The 19,100-nt window shown below is 39.1% G+C and overlaps 1 protein-coding gene across 1 annotated transcript in view; it reads left to right on the forward strand.

Moving 5' to 3' along the window:
- MROH9 (maestro heat like repeat family member 9) overlaps positions 1-19,100 on the forward strand; it is a 166,354-nt gene that overhangs the window by 122,577 nt on the left and 24,677 nt on the right. The window contains exons 10-15 of the mRNA XM_052653549.1: positions 8,361-8,515; positions 10,083-10,248; positions 11,349-11,491; positions 12,765-12,902; positions 15,185-15,305; positions 18,692-18,829. Of these exons, the coding sequence (XP_052509509.1) occupies positions 8,361-8,515; positions 10,083-10,248; positions 11,349-11,491; positions 12,765-12,902; positions 15,185-15,305; positions 18,692-18,829 (861 nt within the window). The remainder of the gene's footprint in view (positions 1-8,360; positions 8,516-10,082; positions 10,249-11,348; positions 11,492-12,764; positions 12,903-15,184; positions 15,306-18,691; positions 18,830-19,100) is intronic.

Raw genomic sequence — 19,100 nt, forward strand, 5'->3', positions numbered from 1 at the left:
TATGATGCCATCATCACCCTGATACCAAAACCAGACAAAAATACCACAAAAAAGAAAATTACACACCAATATCACTGATGATTGTAGATGTAAAGATCCTCAATAAAATGTTAGCAAGCCAAATCCAAAAGTACACCAAAAGGATGATATACCATGGTCAACTGGGACTTATCCCACAGATGCAAGGATTTTACAAAATCTGCAAATCAATCATAATGTGATATAACACATTAAAAATTGAAGAAAAAATCCATGTGATCATTACAACAGATGCAGAGAAATCTTTTGATAAAATTCAACATCCATTTATGATAAAAAAGAAACTCTTAAGAGAGTGGCACAAAGGGAATATACCTCAACATAATAAAGACCATATATGACAAACCCACATCTAACATAATACTCAATGGTGAAAAGCTGAAAGCATGCCCTCTAAGATAAGTAACAAGACAGGTAAACACCATTTTCATTACCCATAGTTTCAGAAGTCCTATTCAGAGTAATCAGAGAAGAAAAGGAAATAAAGGGAATCCAATTGGAAAGGAAGAAGTAAAACTGTTAGTGTTTACATATGACATGATACTATACATCGAAAATCCTTAAAATGCTACCAGAAAACTACTAAAACTCATCAATGAATTTGGTAAAGCTGCAGGATGAAAAATTAATATGCAGAAATATGTTGCACTTCTATACACTAACCATAAAAGATTATAAAGAGAAATCAAGGAAACAATCTCATTTACCATCACATCAAAAAGAATAAAATAAACCTATGTAACATGGTCCACCAGAGAAGGGAATGGCAAACCACTTCAGTATTCTTGCCTTGGGAACCCCATGAACAGCATGAAAAGGCAGAAGACAGGACACTGAAAGATGAACTCCCCAAGTCGGTAGGTGCCCAATATGCTACAGGAGATCAGTGGAGAAGTAACTCCAGAAAGAATTAAGAGACAGAGTCAAAGCAAAGACAACACCCAGTTGTGGATGTGACTGGTGTTGGAAGCAAAGTCTGACGCTATAAAGAGAAATATTGTATGGGAACCTGGGATGTTAGGCCCATGAATTAAGGCAAATTGCAAGTGGTCAAACAGGAGATGGCAAGAGTGAATATCAACGTTTTAGGAATCAGTCAACTAAAATGAACTGGCATGTGTGAATTTAACTCAGATGACCATTATATCTATTACTGCGGGCAAGAATTCCTTAGATGAAATGGAGTAGCCATGATAGTCAACAAAAAAGTCCAAAATGCAGTACTTGGATACAATCTCAAAAATGATAAGGATCTCTGTTCGTTTCCAAGGCAAACCATTCAATATCACAGTAATCCAAGTCTATTCCCCGACCAGAAGCTAAAGTTGAACGGTTCTATGAAGACCTACAAGACCTTCCAAAATTAACACCCCAAAAAGATGTCCTTTACATAGTAGGGGACTTGAATTCAAAAGTAGGAAGTCCAGAGATACCTGGAATAACAAGAAAATTTGGCCTTGGAGTATAAAACAAAGCAGGACAGAGGCTAACAGAGTTTTGTCAAGAGAACGCGCTGGTCATAGCAAACACTCTCTTCCAACAACACAAGAGAAGACTCTACACATGGACATCACCAGATGACCAGATGGTCAACACTGAAATCAGATTGATTATATTCTTTGCAGACAAAGCTGGAGAATCTCTATATAGTCAGCAAAAACAAGACCAGGAGCTGACTGTGGCTCAGATCATGACCTCCTTATTGTCAAATTCAGACTTAAATTGGAGAAAGTAGAGAAAACCACTAGACCATTCAGGTATGATTTAAATGAAATCCCTAACAATTATACACTGAAAGTGAGAAATAGATACAAGGAATTAGATCGGATAGACAGAGTGCCTGAAGAACTATGGACAGAGGTTTGTGACATTACACAGGAGGCAGTGATGAAGACCATCCCCAAGGGAAAAAAAAATTTTTAAGGCAAAATGGTTGTCTGAAGAAGTCTTACAGATAGCTGTGGAAAGAAGAGAAGCAAAAGACAAAGGAGAAAAGGAAAGATATAAGCATCTGAATGCAGAGTTCCAAAGAATAGCAAGGAGAGATAAGAAAGCCTTCCTCAGTGATCAGTGCAAAGAAATAGAGGAAAACAACAGAATGGGAAAGACTAGAGATCTCTTCAAGAAAATCAGAGATACCAAGGAAACATTTCATGCAAAGATGGGCACAATAAAGGACAGAAATGGTATGGGTGTAACAGAAGCAGAAGATATTAAGAAGAGGTGGCAAGAATACACAGAAGAACTGTTCAAAATAGATCTTCATGACCCTGATAACAATGATGATGCAATCACTCACCTACAGCCAGACATCCTGGAATGAGAAGTCAAGCAGGCCTTAGGAAGCATCACTACAAACCTTGTGGAGGTGATGGAATTCCAGTTTAGCTATTAGAAATCCTAAAAGGTGATGTTATGAAAGTGATGCACTCAATATGCCAGCAAATTGCAAAAACTCAGAATTGGAAAATGTCACTTGTCATTCCAATCTGTAAGAAAGGCAATGCCAAAGAATGCTCAAACTACCACATAATTGCACTCATCTCACATACTAGTAAAGTAATGCTCAAAATTCTCCAAGCCAGGCTTCAACAATATGTGAACAGTGAACTTCCAGATGTTCAATCTGGATTTAGAAAAAGCAGAGGAACCAGAGATCAAATTGCCAACATCTGCTGGATCATGGAAAAAGCAAGAGAGTTACAGAAAAACATCTACTACTGTTTTATTGACTACACCACAGCCTTTGACTGTGTGGATCATAACAAACTGTGGAAAATTCTGAAAGAGATGGGAATACCAGACCACCTGACCTGCCTCTTGAGAAATCTGTACGCAGGCCAAGAAGCAACAGTTAGAACCAGACATGGAACAACAGACTATTTCCAAATCGGGAAAGGAGTATGTCAAGGCTGTATATTGTGACTCTGCTTATTTAACTTATATGCAGAGTACATCATACAAAATGCTGGGCTGGATGAAGCACAAGTTGGGATCAAGATTGCTGGGTTAAATATCAATAACCTCAGATATGCAGATGACACCACCCTTACGGCAGAAAGTGAAGGAAAACTAAAGAGCCTCTTGATGAAAGGGAAAGAGGAGAGTGTAAAAGCTAGCTTACAACTCAACATTCAGAAAACTAAGATCATGTCATCTGGTCCCATCACTTCATGGGAAATAGATGGGGACACAATGGAAATCATGAGAGACTTTATTTTTTTGGGCTCCAAAATCACTGCAGATGGTGACTGCAGCCATGAAATTAAAAGATGCTTGCTCCTTGGAAGGAAAGTTATGACCAACCTAGACAGCATATTAAAAAGTAAAGACATTACTTTGCCAACAAAGGTCTGTTTAGTCAAATCTATGGTTTTTCCAGTAGTCATGCTTGGATGTGAGAGTTGGACTATAAAGAAAGCTGAGTGCTAAAGAATGGATGCTTTTGAACTGTGGGGTTGGAAAAGACTCTTGAGAGTCCCTTGGACTGCAAGGAGATGAAACCAGTCAATCCTAAAGGAAATCAGTCCTGAATATTCATTGGAAGGACTGATGCTGAAACTCCAATACTTTGGCCACTGGATGAGAAGCACTGACTCATTGGAAAAGACTCTGTTGCTGGGCAAGATGAAGGCTGGAGGAGAAGGGGATTACAGAGGATGAGATAGTTGGATGGCATCACCAACTTGATGGACATGAGTTTGAGTAAGTTCCAGGATTGGTGATGGACAGGGGAGCCTGGCGTGCTGCTGTCCATGAAGTTACAAAGAGTCGGACATGACTGAGCAACTGAATTGAACTGAGCTGAATATAAGGAGGCAAAAGACCTATACTAGAAAAACTTAGGAAGGTTGGTGATAAAATCGAAGATGACACAAAGGGAAGTAAAGATATATTCTTGGGTTGGAGGAGTATTGTTAAAAAGACTAGGTTGAGACTTCTTTGGTGGTCCAGTGGTTCAAAATACACCTGCCAATGAAGGGGATGTGGTTATAATCCCTGGTTCAGGAAGATCCCACATGCTGTGGAGAAACTAAGCCCATGCACCACAACTCTCTGAACCTGTACTCTAGAACCCATGCTTCACAGCCCATGCTCCACGCTAGAGAAACCACCACAATAAGAAGTCCATGTACTGCAATGAAGTGTAGCCCCTGCTCAGCAGAATTAGAGCCCCACAGGCAGTGACAAAGACCTAATATAGCCAAAACTAAATAAATACACTTTCTACAAAAATGAGTAGACTACCCCAAACAGTGTACATATCCAATGGAATCTCTATCAAATTACCAATAGCATTTTTCTCAGAACTAGAACAAAAAAAATTTAAGTTTACATGGAAACATAAAAGATCCCCAAATACCCAAAACAGTCTGGAGAAAGAAGAATGGACCTGAAGGAATCACACTTCTTTACTTAAAACTATATTACAAAGCTACAGTAATCAAAATAGTATGGTACTGGCAACAGAAACAGATACATAGATCAATAGAACAACACAGAAAGCCTAGAAATAATCCGACACACCTATGGTCAATGAATCTACAACAAAGAAAGTAATACACAATGGAGAAAAGACAATCTCTTCAAGCTGTGCTCAGAAAATTGAACAGCTACATGTAAAATAATAATATTAGAACATTTCTAACACCATATATAAAAAATAAACTCAAAATGGATTAAAGACATAAATGTAAGACCAGATACTATAAAAACAATGGAGAAAAACATAGGCAGAACATTCTTTGATATAAATCTCAACAATATCTTTTTAGATCCATCTCCTAGATGGCATAATATTATACACTAAAAATAAAAATGTATATAATGTAAAAATGGAAATAACAAAAATAGACAAGCAGGACCTAATTAAACTGAAAAGCCTTTGCACAGCAAAGGAAAGCATAAGCAAAACAAAATGCAACCTATGTAATGGTAAAAAGCATTTGCAGATGATGCAAGCAACAAGAGATTTATTTCCAAACTATACAAACAGCTCATACAATTCAATACCAAAAAAACAAAAAACAAGTAACCCAGTCAAAAAAGGTACATGGAATGATGCTTAATATGACTATTAGAGAAATGCAAATGAAAACTACAATAAGATAACACTTCACACTAGTCAGAATGGCCATCATCAAATAGTCTACCAATAATAAATGTTGGAAAAGGTGTGCAGAAAAAGGAACCCTCCTCCGTTGGTGGGAATGTAAATTGGTACAACCAGTATGGAGAACAGTATGGAGATTCCCTAAAAGGCTAAAAATAGAGCTACCATAAGATTATTCAGCCATAAAAAAATGAAACAATGCCATTCGCAGCAACATGGATGGACCTAGAGATTATCACACGAAGTGAAGTAAGCCAGACAACAAAGATAAATAACATATAAAGTGAAAGTGAAAGTCACTCAGCCATGTCCGACTCTTTGTGACCCCATGGACTATACAGTCCATGGAATTCTCCAGGCCAGAATACTGGAGTGGGTAGACTTTCCCTTCTCCAGGGGATTGTCCCAACCCAGGGATCGAACTGGGGTTTCCTGAATTGCAGATGGATTCTTTACCAGCTGAGCTAACAGGGAAGCCCATATATATAAACTGATACAACACTGCAAATCAACTATATTTAAATAATACTTTTTAAAAAGGTAAAGCCATAAAACGAGAAAAAGTTGAATGAAAATGGGAAAAATAAAACTTACATGAAGCCTATAAAGAGAACTTGCAAGATTATAACTCAGTGTTTACCATTCTAGGCCATTCCACTACGCATAGTTCGTTCCTTCTAAATACAGATACATGTCTTCTTTAACTGTAAAAATGTTTTTGGAAGTGTATTGTTCCATTATTATTCTATTCCATTATTTTGACTTGCTTTTTAAAGGACTCAAGTTATACATATGCTTTCTGAATTGAGCTTATATGTTTTACCTAATAAAGTCTACCCAACCAAAATAAACCTTTCTTTAAAAATGGCTTTTCTCCTATTATCCATAAATGCACAGACTGGGAGGCTGCCAGAAGGGTAGACTAGGAGGTCCCTGAGCTCACCCACTCCAAAAGGCACACCAAAATTATAATTATTTACAGAGCAACTATTGATGAGAAAGACTAGGAAACTAGCAGAAAAACAAATCTACAACTAAAGAACTAAACAAGGAAGTGCAATAAGATGGGTAGGAAGTACAGAGACACTATACAGTCAGTATCCATACCCCCAGATTGGAGACCCATGAAGCAGAGGATAATCACAATTTCAGAGGTTCTGCCCAAGGAGTAAGGCATCTAAACCCCACATTTGGCTACCCAGCTTGGGGGTCCTGCACCAGAAAGATGAACTCACAGAATATCTGATTTTGAAGGCCTCTAAGCCTTGCTTTCAGGAGAGTCAGAGGGCTGTAAGAAACAAAGACTTCACTCTTAAAGCATACATGGTAAAATTCATATGCTCGAAGACCCAGGGCAGAAGCAGTAATTCAGAAAGAACGTGGGTCAAACACACTGATCTTGGAGAGCCTCCTAGAGAGACAGGAGGCAACTTGGACTCACCTGGAGACATAGACTCTAGTGAGTAATGAGGATGAAAGTTACAGTGTGGCAAACGTAGCCAAGAATAATGTAATATCTTCACATAATGACAGATGAGAAATTTACATGGTAAACATTTTGTAGCAAATAGAAATACGGAATCACTGTGTTGTACACCAGGAAATAAGGAAGTGTTGTGGGTCAATTATATTTCAAAAACAAATTAAATTCATAGGAAAGGAGATAGGATTTGTGGTTTGCCAAAGGCTGGTGGGAGGTGTAATTTCCAGTTAGAAGATAAATAAGTACTAAGGCACAATTAACACTGCTGTATATTATATATGAAAGTTGTTGAGAGTAAATTCTAAGAGTTCTTCACCAGAAAATATTTTTTCTTTTCCTTTTATTTTGCATGATGGATGTATGCTAAACTTATTGTGGTAATCATTTCATGATGTATAGACATCAAATCATTACATTATATGCTTTAAACTTATACAATGCTTTATGTCAATTATGATCTCAATAAAACTTGAAGGCAGTGACTCTCATGGAGGCAGCGACTCTCATGAAGGCAGCAAGCATGAGATGTGTCTGTTGCCCTCATTAGGTTTAATTACCCAGTTGGATCATGATCATATCTTAGTCTCTCAAAGTGTTCTAGTAATTGTCAGTGATTTACATGAAGTGACCATGGGTGTATCAAACTGTACAAAACTGTATGGAAACTGTATCAAAATTGTACATATTTCTAAAATGAAAAGGCTTTCATATTCTCCTCACTCTGCACTTTGCTGCTGGTATGACAAGGCATTTAAAGATGTTCCTGGCATTTTTTTTTTTAAATTTGTAAGTATATGGGTTAACTTCATGGTCATTGGCTAGAAATCCCAAGTTCTCAGCTGTACATATGTATAGTTTGTAAAAACAAAGCAACTGAGATACACTCTTAATGTTCCTTGCTGGATGTGGAGGCTGTGGGTCAATGCCTTCCAGAGGGGCTGTAGCTCAGGGTGTGCACTGTAGAACTGGACCTGTGGACACTGCAGTGGGCATCCAAGGTTGTCTTGTTTTTGTATATAGTGACATAGCATCCCACTGCCATTATTAGCTGTGGAAAAGGAGAGGGTCAGCTGGAATGAGAATTGTTTTGGATCATTTTTCTTTGAAGTGCTTCCCTTGTGGCTCAGCTGGTAAAAAAATCCGTCTGCAATGCAGGAGACCTGGGTTTGATCCCTGGGTTGGGAAGATCCCTTGGAGAAGGGAAAGGCTATCCACTCCAGTATTCTGGCCTGGAGAATTCCATGGACTGTATAGTCCATGGGTTCGCAAAGAGTTGGACTCAACTGAGCGACTTTCATTTTCACTGAAGTACAGTAGTTTTAAATTTTTTTAAACAAACCATAGAACTCTGCATTGTCAACAAAGCCAAGAGCCACTGCACCAATGAAAGTTCAAGAACCCTCTGTAGTAAACACGATCTGCAATGTCCTATTAATTTTGTTTGTATGTTTGGAGTACTTTAATGTTTTTGAAATCAAATAAACAGTATTATATTTTTTAAAAATGTCAAGGAAAAAAATAAATGCATGTTAATTTCTCATGAAAATAATCACTTCGTTATGTAAAAAAGCACATAAATATGCTTTCCATTGGTGCTTATTTGTGTGTTAGTTGCTGCCTTGGTCATTCTGAGAAGGACTAAATTTTTAATATCTAAGAAATGTTTGGTTTATAAGTGCCTAGGGAACAAGAGACTCTAATTGGCCTGTGAAATTGCTTTTACAGGTGTCTAAAATTGTGGATACTATTTATAAGCGACTGTGTGGAGATGATTCTCCCATTCTGAGGGAAGCTATGTTGCGGGTCATCACCTTGTTGACACGTACTTCACCAAAGAAGGTCATCTTTCAACTTATGGACTATCCGGTACCAGCAGATGAGTAAGATCCCTCCTGCAGGGTTTGTTCAGTCTTGAGAGTCAGAGAGAGTAGGGCAGGTCAGACCTCATTTCTTTTTTTCCTGAAGGATAATGTCTATTTTTACACCACATGGGATGATTGTAAGGCTTAACTAAGATCATATACAGTATGTACAGCTTCATAAAATACATGACACACAGTAGACAATCAACAAGCCAACCAAGTTTGTTGGTTTTTTGTTGGTTGTTCTTGTTGTTGTTGACTTTTTTCAACTGAGAGATAGCAGTTTTTAAAATATAAATTTATTTATTTTAATTGGAGATAGCATTTTTTAAGGAAGCTTAAATTCACAAAGTATTTTACTACTTAGGCAATTCTTGAAAAGTAAAAATATTCATAGGACTCAGTGTTTTCTTGTTTAGGTAGGAACTGAGTACCCACTGTGTGTAAAGTATTCCCAGCCTTCAAGCATTTTGTTGAGGAGAGTGAATATACCCACATGAATATAAGATAAAAGCTGCCAATGGGTCTATCATGAACAGTATGAATTGAGAAGGTACAGAAAGCAAACCTAATTAGAATTAGATGAACTTTATTAAACTGGTCACCAGGAGGTCTTGTGCAGTAGTAGGTGAGGATGGACGTAAAAAAGACTGGAATTTGTAGGTAATCTTAAACGGAGAAACAGAAAGAAGATCTGGTCAGCCAGAAGATACAATCAAGAGGTAAAGGAAGAGGCCTTGAAAGATTTGATGTCCATGTGGTTCTAAGCATGGTTCTATGAATAAGCCTTGCAGACAAAAGCATTTGGTACTAGGGTTCTAGAGAGCTGAGTGTGTCCATGTTCTGCAGGGCCAGGGCCCCATATTAAGAACCCAAATGCAGAGAGAATGAGCAACAGAGTTCAGAACTCAGCACGGCTTCACACGGTATCAAGAGTATACCAACACAGAGGACTGTTTTTAAAATGAGCAACAATAAGAATAATCTTGAAGAGTAGCAGGTATGTAGGGAAAGGAACTTGGGAATTGGAGGCTGAGAAGCTGGGATTCTAGTCACATCTGGTGAGCTGATTAGATATGTGACATTTGGGGAAATGGCTTAGTTTTTAAATTTAACTTTTTAATTTTTAAGTTATGTAGCTTTTTATTTAATTACCTTCTAGCTTTTCACATGGATTTATTTACATATATGTTAATTTGTATATCGATACCAGTTTTAAAATATTCAATTATCCCTGGACAAACAAGGTCACAAGATGGAAGGAAGGGTATGGGATACAGAAGCTGATCAGTTCCTGACTTTGAGCTGGACAGATATTTAAATAACAGTAGGAAATGAACTTGCAGACTGAGAGACTGTATTTTCCATAAGACCTTGTTAAAATTCTTCCTTTGTTTTCAAGGACAAAAATCTTAATGGGATCATTTGGGAATGGGAATATCAGTTTTTTTTGGACTTGTCTGAAGTTTCTTTGCTCTATAAACACGTAAAACCAAGATTGTTTTCCTGATTTGAGTCACACTGTTGAGCAGAAAATGAAAAGTGCATGATTCTCATGATTGGGGGTCGGGGGTTGTGTTTGCAGCATTTTGATACTGATGTGGTATGCAGCCGGTTCCGAGTCAAGTGTGGTCCCCCATGTACTGAAGACAATCTTGTTGATACTGAAAGGAAAGCCTAGAGAAATGGAGAAAATAACAACAGAAAGAAAACATTTCTCTCTCGACACTACGAATATGATGCCTGTGGCGGTAAATAACACAATGAGTAATTTCCATTTGTTGTCATTGTTTTCTTAATCATGAAAATTCCTATCTGCCCACAGACTCAGTCATGGTTCCTTGACACAGTTTGGCTCTCATTCATTCATTCATTCACTCAGTGCACATCCATGATCACAAAGCTTACAGTCTCGTAAGAGACAGAGACAATGAACCAAAAAATTTGTCATATGTCAGATGATACAAAGCTTAGAAGAGATATAAAGCAGGGTAAGAAAAAGAAGTGGCTGGGAGGATTTTGGTAAATTGCTCAGGGCAGGTCTCTCTACTATAGTAATCTAATCAAAGACCTGAATGAGGTGAGGGAGTGATCCTTGCAGGTACCTGGGCATGAGAGTCCTAGAGAGAGAGAAGGGCAAAAGCCATGTAGCAATGGGGGTTTACCTGGTATGTTATCGAAGCAAGGTCAAAACATCTGGAGAGAACTAAGCAAGGGTGAAAGTGTAGGAGATGGTATCGGAGAGGTAGCCACCAGTCAGGTCACATAGACTTGATAGGCACGTGAAGGCCTAATCTCATTCATGCCATCATTATATATCTCCCAAGCACCCACATTGGCACTCCTGAGAGTGCAGAGATATAATAGGAAAAAATGGATAATGTTCCACAAACATGAGGTGGTGAGATACGTTTCTCTGATATTGTAGGTATTGTAGTGGTCAGGGCACCAAACAATTTGTTAGTGACCTGGTATGCCCTGCTCCCTTTAAATATTTCACTGTCCTGGATTGTTGAACCGTGGGAGGACCTGCGTTATTAACCACATTGGCATGGAGTCTGGGGATCTGTGTCCTTCTTGGGAATCAGGTTGCTTCCTGCCAGTTTGGCAGTCAGGCACTGTTGATAGTGCTTTGGGAGCCCATGGCCAGAAAATGCTTGGCACGGTTCCTGCTTCAGAATGGACTTAGTGACCATTATTGAATGAGCGAGTATGCATGCTCGCTTCAGGTTTCCTTCAAGGAAGTTGGGGGAAGGGTTGCAGAGTCCCTCCCTTTCCACATCCCTCATCACTGCTGACTGGGTTTAAAGGGAGATGGTTACATTCTTGACGCCAAACCTTTCCGTTACAGGCATCCCAGGCCCTGTGCACATTACTGCCTCTTGGTCCTTACAAGAAAGCGGTGGCCCAGTTTTTCCCCCAGCTTTTGATGGCCCTCATGCTTCAACTCTTTTACAGCAGCAACCTGAGACTGATGACAGAAGAAAGGCCTTTGTGAGATACTAGGGGTTGTTTCAGACTGAATAAGAAATGCACTCCAGCTGTCAAATATCTCTACTCCTTTGGGTTCCTTTGGAACTACATAATCCCATGTGCAGTATATTCATTTATTATAGTTTTCTCCCCTTTGAAGGGTAGGATGCCTTTGGAAAAGTAATTACCCTAAGGACCTCAAAGTAAGCTAGGACCTTCCCCAAATGTGTCTGTAGTGTATAAAAAAAAAAAATCACTCCCACAAAACACAGTTTATTCCTGCCCCAAAGGGACGCCACCACACAGAAAGAGTAGGGAGGAGCAGCAGGTCCAAAGCTGGACATGTACTAGCTCCGCCATTTCCTCTGATAGTGATCTCTCAGGGTAAATTAGGTGTAAGGTGAAATAATATGCCCAAATGTGTTTTGTGAAATGTACAGTTGCCTTGTGGTTGGTGATAGCATGCGTGGGCTTATGATAGCATGCTGCCATTCTGTCCATGTGTGCATGCACGCTAAGTCACTTCAGTCGTGTCTGACTCTTTGCAACCCCATGGACTATATAGCCCACCAGGAAATTCTCTCCATGGGATTCTCCAGGCGAGAATACTGGAGTGGGTTGCCATGCTCTCCTCCAGGGGATCTTCCCAACCCAGGGATTGAGCCCACATCTCTTACGTCTCCTGCATTGGAAGCTGGGTTCTTTACCACTAGTGCCACCTGGGAAGCCTGTCATTCTGTCCACATAAGGTAAATTCAGCTTTCCTCTTTTGCCCAAGAGATTACAGTTAGCTTTGCTACTGTGCAGGGTAATCTAGACCCAACTGTCTGCTATTTGCCCTCATCTAAGCCAGGCAGGACTCTCAAACACAATCTGTCCCATTAAGATATTAAGTATGCTAATATAATCCACTCTCTTTCAAGCAGACATATACCAAATCATCTCCAGTAGGTAAGAATATATTCTATTTATTTAAAGCATCCAAAGAAGACAATCAACAAGCACCTTTAGCATGTTTTCACATCGTTAAACATCTTTTGCTAATAAGCTTTTAATAAACTAGCATGCTGCTCTATTATTCATCCTAGATTTTATATGCTACAATTTCAGTTTAACTCCACATCCCACACCCTGTTAATCAGCAGAGATGAAGACCATTTAGTGCTATTTTCCTTTGAAGCATCCCCTTTCCCAAAATCAGCATCCTGCCCATCGTAGAAAAGGCATGTCATTTGTATTTAGTTATGTAACGGCTACTGGCAGGTGATGACTCTCCTCTTCTTTGGGCCCTTAGGTATGCCCGGGATGCCCTGAGAGTTCTGCTAAATTGTTCTGGACTTCAAGAGGTGGATACTGCTTTAAAGAGAAAGAACTGCTGGAACCAGTTTTCCCAAGTGTTGTTTCACCATCACGGAGTCTACCTTGTGGCCAAGTAAGAACAGGGGCTTTGAGAAATGTTCTGTCTCTTTCCCACCTGTTTCATATTTCTTCAACTGAGCCATGTGGGAACACAGTCAGTATCCACTCCAAACTTCCAAATCTCTCTTAATAATCTGAATTGCCGTTCAACTCCTACTTTTTCACTCATTTTTGAGGGGGGGTTTACTTTTCCTTGCCTTGCTTTCTTAGCTAATGAGATAGATACCAAATTATCCTTCCTCTACCCAACAAGCTTCTCTTTCAGATAAGGAGGACTAGAGGGGAATCTGCTCCTTCCTTCCTCTGTTGTTAGCTGATTTCTGCTTTATAGACATCAGATGGTTATAAGTGTGCTCCCACTTAGAAGAGGTCTCATATAAACCTGGGCCCAATGAGACAGATAAATTCAGGAAAGTATAATAGAAAAGGGTTTTTACTTGTACCATAGTTCTTTTTCTAGCTAATCCACCAGTGAATAGCAAGCTTCTGATTACAGGAATCAGATTTTCTGATCAAGAATCACGATACATGGCCTTGACAACTTAGTAGACCATTTGAAGTTGTGACTGACTCAGAAAGCACAGTGCATATGGTTTCTGGACTCTTGGTGCTTTTAAACCAACATTTTATTTGCACATAGATTTCAAGAACATATTTTATATAAAAACAAAAGGTGGTACCTTTCCATCCTACAGATAGAATCATTCTATCATCAGTACCTTAGTACATTTGAATCTTCTTACTCAAAGCATCGTCCACATACCAATAGCAAGAGCATCACCTGGGAGTAAAATATGCAGAATCTCAAGGCCTACTCCAAACCTACTAATCAGAAGCTGCATTTTAGCAAGATCCCTGATTGATCTGTATGCACATTCAAATTTGAGCATCAGACAAAGACCCTGATGCTGGGAAAGACTGAGATCAGGGAGAAGGGGATGACAGAGGATGAGATGGTTGGATGGTATCACCAACTCAATGGACATGAGTTTGAGCAAACTCCAGGAGATAGTGGGGGACAAAGGAGACTGTATGCTACAGTCCATGGGGTCGCAAAAAGTCAGATGCAAAATAGCAACTGAACAACAACACTTTAGTGCTTCTCTACCTGGAATCTTCAGATCGAAGCTCTGTTACATGATCCTTCCTAGTCCTGCCAATCTGATCGAGGCTAGCATGTTGGAATAACTGTGAGCCTGGTCACTGGCCCAAGTGTCTTATAGAGAATGGCTCAGTGAATCAGGGCTCACCACCTCTTCTCCTTAATAACCTAGGATATCTCCCAGGATAGTTTCTTAATTATATCATTCAAAGGAATGATTTGGTCTAAAACTACCAATGTAACCTGTCAGCCATGAAATTAAAAGATGCTTACTCCTTGGAAGAAAAGTTATGACCAACCTAGATAGCATATTCAAAAGCAGAGACATTACTTTGCTGACAAAGGTCCATCTAGTCAAGGCTATGGTTTCTCCAGTGGTCACGTATGGATGTGAGAGTTGGACTGTGAAGAAGATTGAACGCTGGAGAATTGATGCTTTTGAACTGTGGTGTTGGAGAAGACTCTTGAGAGTCCCTTGGACTGCAAGGAGATCCAACCAGTCCATTCTGAACGAGATCAGCCCTGGGATTTCTTTGGAACGAATGATGCTAAAGTTGAAACTCCAGTACTTTGGCCACCTCATGCGAAGAGTTGCCTCATTGGAAAAGACTCTGATGCTGGGAGGGATTGGGGGCAGGAGGAGAAGGGGACGACAGAGGATGAGATGGCTGGATAGCATCACTGACTTGATGGACGTGAGTCTGAATAAACTCCGAGAGTTGGTGATGGACAGGGAGGCCTGGCGTGCTGCGATTCATGGGGTCGCATAGAGTCAGACACGACTGAGCAACTGAGTTGAACTGAACTGAACTGAACCTGTGTGGTCATCTTTGATTGTCAAGATATTTATTTTGCATTATTTTTCCTCCTTTTGGTCACGCATGGATGGGAGCTTGCAGTAACATAGGGCAGTCTGTGCTGTGACACAGGATAGGAGAAATAGGAAAGAGGAGTAATGTTAAGGACAGAGATATTATCAGTGATCCAGGTATATAAAACTCCCCAGAGTCTGCATAGAATTCATAATGGGGCTGCAGTTTACCTTGGATAAAGGGATATTTGAGAATATTCTTTTTATCTGCATGATACAAAATATAAGGCTAATGGTTTTCCCTTTTCTACCATTAGCATATACTGATGCAGAAAGTGTTTTTATCTTCTTTGCTAATTCAATGCCTTATTCTCCTTTACAGAACTCTCAGTGAATATAACTTTCCACAGTTTCCAGAGACATTGCATTATCTCTACAAACTCGCTGTAGAAGGTCCTAGAAGGTCAGAAGACAGTGTCATCACAATAATATTCCTCACTGAAGTGAGTTTCACTAGGAGACTGTGAATAACTAGGTTCTCATTTCCTTTGATAATCCAGACTTAAATCAACACTCCAATGTTTTATCTCCCTCTCCAAATACTGATTCTTACCAAAAGTTAAGACAATAACAGATATCTGAAGCTGAGGGGATAAGGTGAAGATAGATTTGGATTATGAGAGGGTTGTCCCTTTAGACTGTTTCAGAAGTTGACCTTTGAAGGGGTGTGAATTGTGCAAACTAATTATTTTTGTAGCACTAATTCATATATTTCTGCATGCTTGTTAAAGTATCTAGATAATTGAGTTTACTAAAAGTGCTAGGTAACCTTTGAATCTAAATGAGACTTCAGACTGCATGGAGAAAAAAAAAAGAATGGACTAAATAACTGGGTAACATGAAGATATAGAACTGTATCACTTTGTACATGAACATTACATCAAATATTGGAATGCCATAAAACATTAAACAAATTGAAGCTTTTTGCTTACAAAAAGCATGTAGAAAATTCTATTAAATGAAATTAACTAAATGAAATCTAATCTTCCCTAAAAGTAATATATACTATACAAGTTTCAATCTAAGGTACGATGCTAAATATTTCCCAAAGTTTGACATGATTTCAAACTTCATAGCAAAATAGTTAATAAATTACAAAGGCATACCCCTATACTATAGTATGTACTTCTAAAGCTTTCGGAAGGACACATGAATTAGTTTAACATAACACTGCAATAGCAAATCACCTATGTTTTTCAACCTTGCTTAATACATTTGAATCTCTCATATTTTATTAGGTGACTCATTATTTTTATTGTATGAATACCGAATCGGTCTAAACATAACATACAAAATCCCTCCCATACAATAACACAGTTAAAAGAAATTTACACCTACTATTCGTTTCTAATTTCTATCTCAAATAAAACAAATGAGTTCAGGTTTTTAACATAAATAGATGGATGAAGAGAAAGACAGGTGGTAGGGGAGAAAAAAAAGGATGGAGGGAGGGAGAAAAGAAATTTCTTAGCTCAGAAAGGCCTAGAAGTTGTGAGTATCTCTACTCCTCAGATCTTGGTTTCTAAATACGTTTCCCACAAAAAGGAACACAGGTTCCCTGTAGGAATGGTTGATTCCAGGGAATGTACGCAATGAATCTGGAATACCCTGTTCTGCTAGACTTACTTAAAAAATGACAGAATGGGTCAAGAGGACACAGAAGCCAGCTTGAAGGAGCATCCCCAAGAAAACCTATGACAATCTGATCATCAAAAGGATTGACAGTAATGGCATATAATCCTTTGAATAAAATAAGAATCCTTGAGCCTGAAAAAAAACAAAAAATAAACATACTGACTACATAAAATGTATATAAGCATCATTAATATACCTGATAATGTTGAATGAAACCTAGTTGTCTCTCTAATCATGGATGTAATACTTACTTGATGTAATATTATATCACGGATGTAATAAAATTGGAGAATCACATCACTGTCCTTCCAGGAAATCAGCAATGACCACACTCTTCCACTGCTTTCTCTATTTAGAACTTCTGGGCAATTGTCAACTTTCCAGTTCAACTATGCAGCCCCTTGGCCTTTAGTTATTCTGAGCACACAGTCTATGTATTTTACCTTGTTATGGTCTTCTCAGCCAATGATACCTAAGATAGTATTACCAATGCCCATGCCATATATTAATATCTGTTATTTCTAGTTTCCTACTACTGTAAATAGCAATTGAGTTTACATCTTTGTGCCTAAATTCTCTTTCTTTTGGTATTTTATTTTCTTATAATAGATTCCAAGAATTTGCAATAATAACTAAAGTGTATAAGCATTCTTGGGCTTCCCTGGTGTCTCAGTGGTAAAGAATCTGCCTGCCAATGCAGGAGATGCAGGTTTCATCTCTGGGTCAAGAAGAGTATCTGGAAAAGGAAATGGCAACTCAGTCCAGTGTTCTTGCCTGGGAAATCCCATGAACAGAGGAGCCTGGCGGGCTACAGTCCATGGGGTCACAGAAGAGTCGGACACAAGTTAGCGACATAAACATTCTCAGGCTGGGGACGGTTAACTGGAAGGCAGGGCCATCAGTGCTCCCCACATAGTTCATTGGTGAGCTCATTCCATAGCACTTCACCTCCGTGGACAAGCTCTCCAATGTGAGAGGCAGAATGGATGTCCTGAGGGTGATTTGATTTGTTCTTACTGTTAAAACCTTCAGAGAGGTTGAACGTTTTTAAAATATTATTATTTATAAATTAAAGTTTCATATATGAATACCCTGATCTTTATCCATTCAGCTACTATGACCTTAGTTTTTTCTTAGAATTGTATGATTCTGTCTCTTTCACACATGCACACACACACACACACACCACAGATTTGTGGAGGATATTAACTAACATATGAACATGGTACTTTAAACATCATTAGTGAGATAAAACACAAAGATTAAAAAAAAATCTGTAAAGAAATATTCCCCCCCAGAGGGTTTATTGATATTATACGTGTTGATACTATAATTTTAAGATTATGATATGCAAGTGAAAGTGTTAGTTGCTTAGTCATGTCCAACTCTCTGCAACCCCATGGACTGTAGCAGGCCAGACTCTTCTGTCCATGGGATTCTCCAGGCAAGAATACAAGAGTAGTTTCCTATGCCCTTCTCCAAGGGATATTCTGGATCCAGTGATTGAACCTGGGTCTCCTGGGCTTCCCAGGTGATGCTAGAGGTAAAGAACCTGCCTGTCAATACAGGAGACATAAGAGACACGGGTGCAATCTTTGAGTTGGGAAGATCCCTGGAGTAGGGCACAGCAACCTACTCCAGTATTCTTGCCTGGAGAATCCCATGGGCTGAGGAGCCTGGCAGGCTACAGTCTATAGGGCCACAAAGAGTAAGACACAACTGAAGTGACTTAGCACACACACATGCTCCTGAACTGCAGGCAGATTCTTTACCATCTGAGCCACCAGGGAAGCCCATGGTATGGATTACATGGTAGAAAATGAATAAATAAACATATTACTGCTATTAAGGTTTTCCAGGGAAGAGAAAGAGGAGGCAGCATAAAAGTATAAAAAGTCAACATAAACTCTATTATCCTATATGTAAAAACTTATTTCATCATGTCTATATGTAGATATGATGAAATTTTCTTTCATCATATGTATATAACAAATCACATATTTCCTATTATATCTGCTACTTCTCCTCCCTCTATGGGCCCAGAAATATGTGTGAAGTAAAAGTATGTGTCTGTATTTAGAGTTTTAGTGTGATTTGTATTTGTTTTACTAAACATCTCGTGATTTTTATTACTGAAGCAAAAAAATCATGCTTGGCCTTTATTCCATCTATGAACTTAACTGTTTTCTTTTAGCTTCTCAATAATTTCTTCAAGGACCCATTCCCAGAAAAATTTTTGGTTCTCTTCAGAAACTGGGTCAATGACCCCGATCCTGCAGTTTGCAAACTGAGCCTTCAGAAAATTGCCAGTATGGCACCAGTTATCAATGAGGTATGCCTGTGTATGTGATTTGTGTCTGCCAGCACTCAAAGTTATCTGAGATTTGATATAACTCAATATCATTACTGGAGAAGGAAATGGCAACCCACTCCAGTACTCTTGCCTAGAAAATCCCATGGATGGAGGAGCCTGGTGTCCATGGGGTCGCAAAGAGTTGGACACGACTGAGCGACACGACAGAGGTTAAAGTGTCTGCCTGGAATGCAGGAGACCAGGGTACGATCCCTGGGTCGGGAAGATCCCCTGGAGAAGGAAATGGCAA

The sequence above is a fragment of the Budorcas taxicolor genome, chromosome 16 (genome assembly GCF_023091745.1).
Source record: "Budorcas taxicolor isolate Tak-1 chromosome 16, Takin1.1, whole genome shotgun sequence".
NCBI classification, from domain to species: Eukaryota; Metazoa; Chordata; class Mammalia; order Artiodactyla; family Bovidae; genus Budorcas; species Budorcas taxicolor.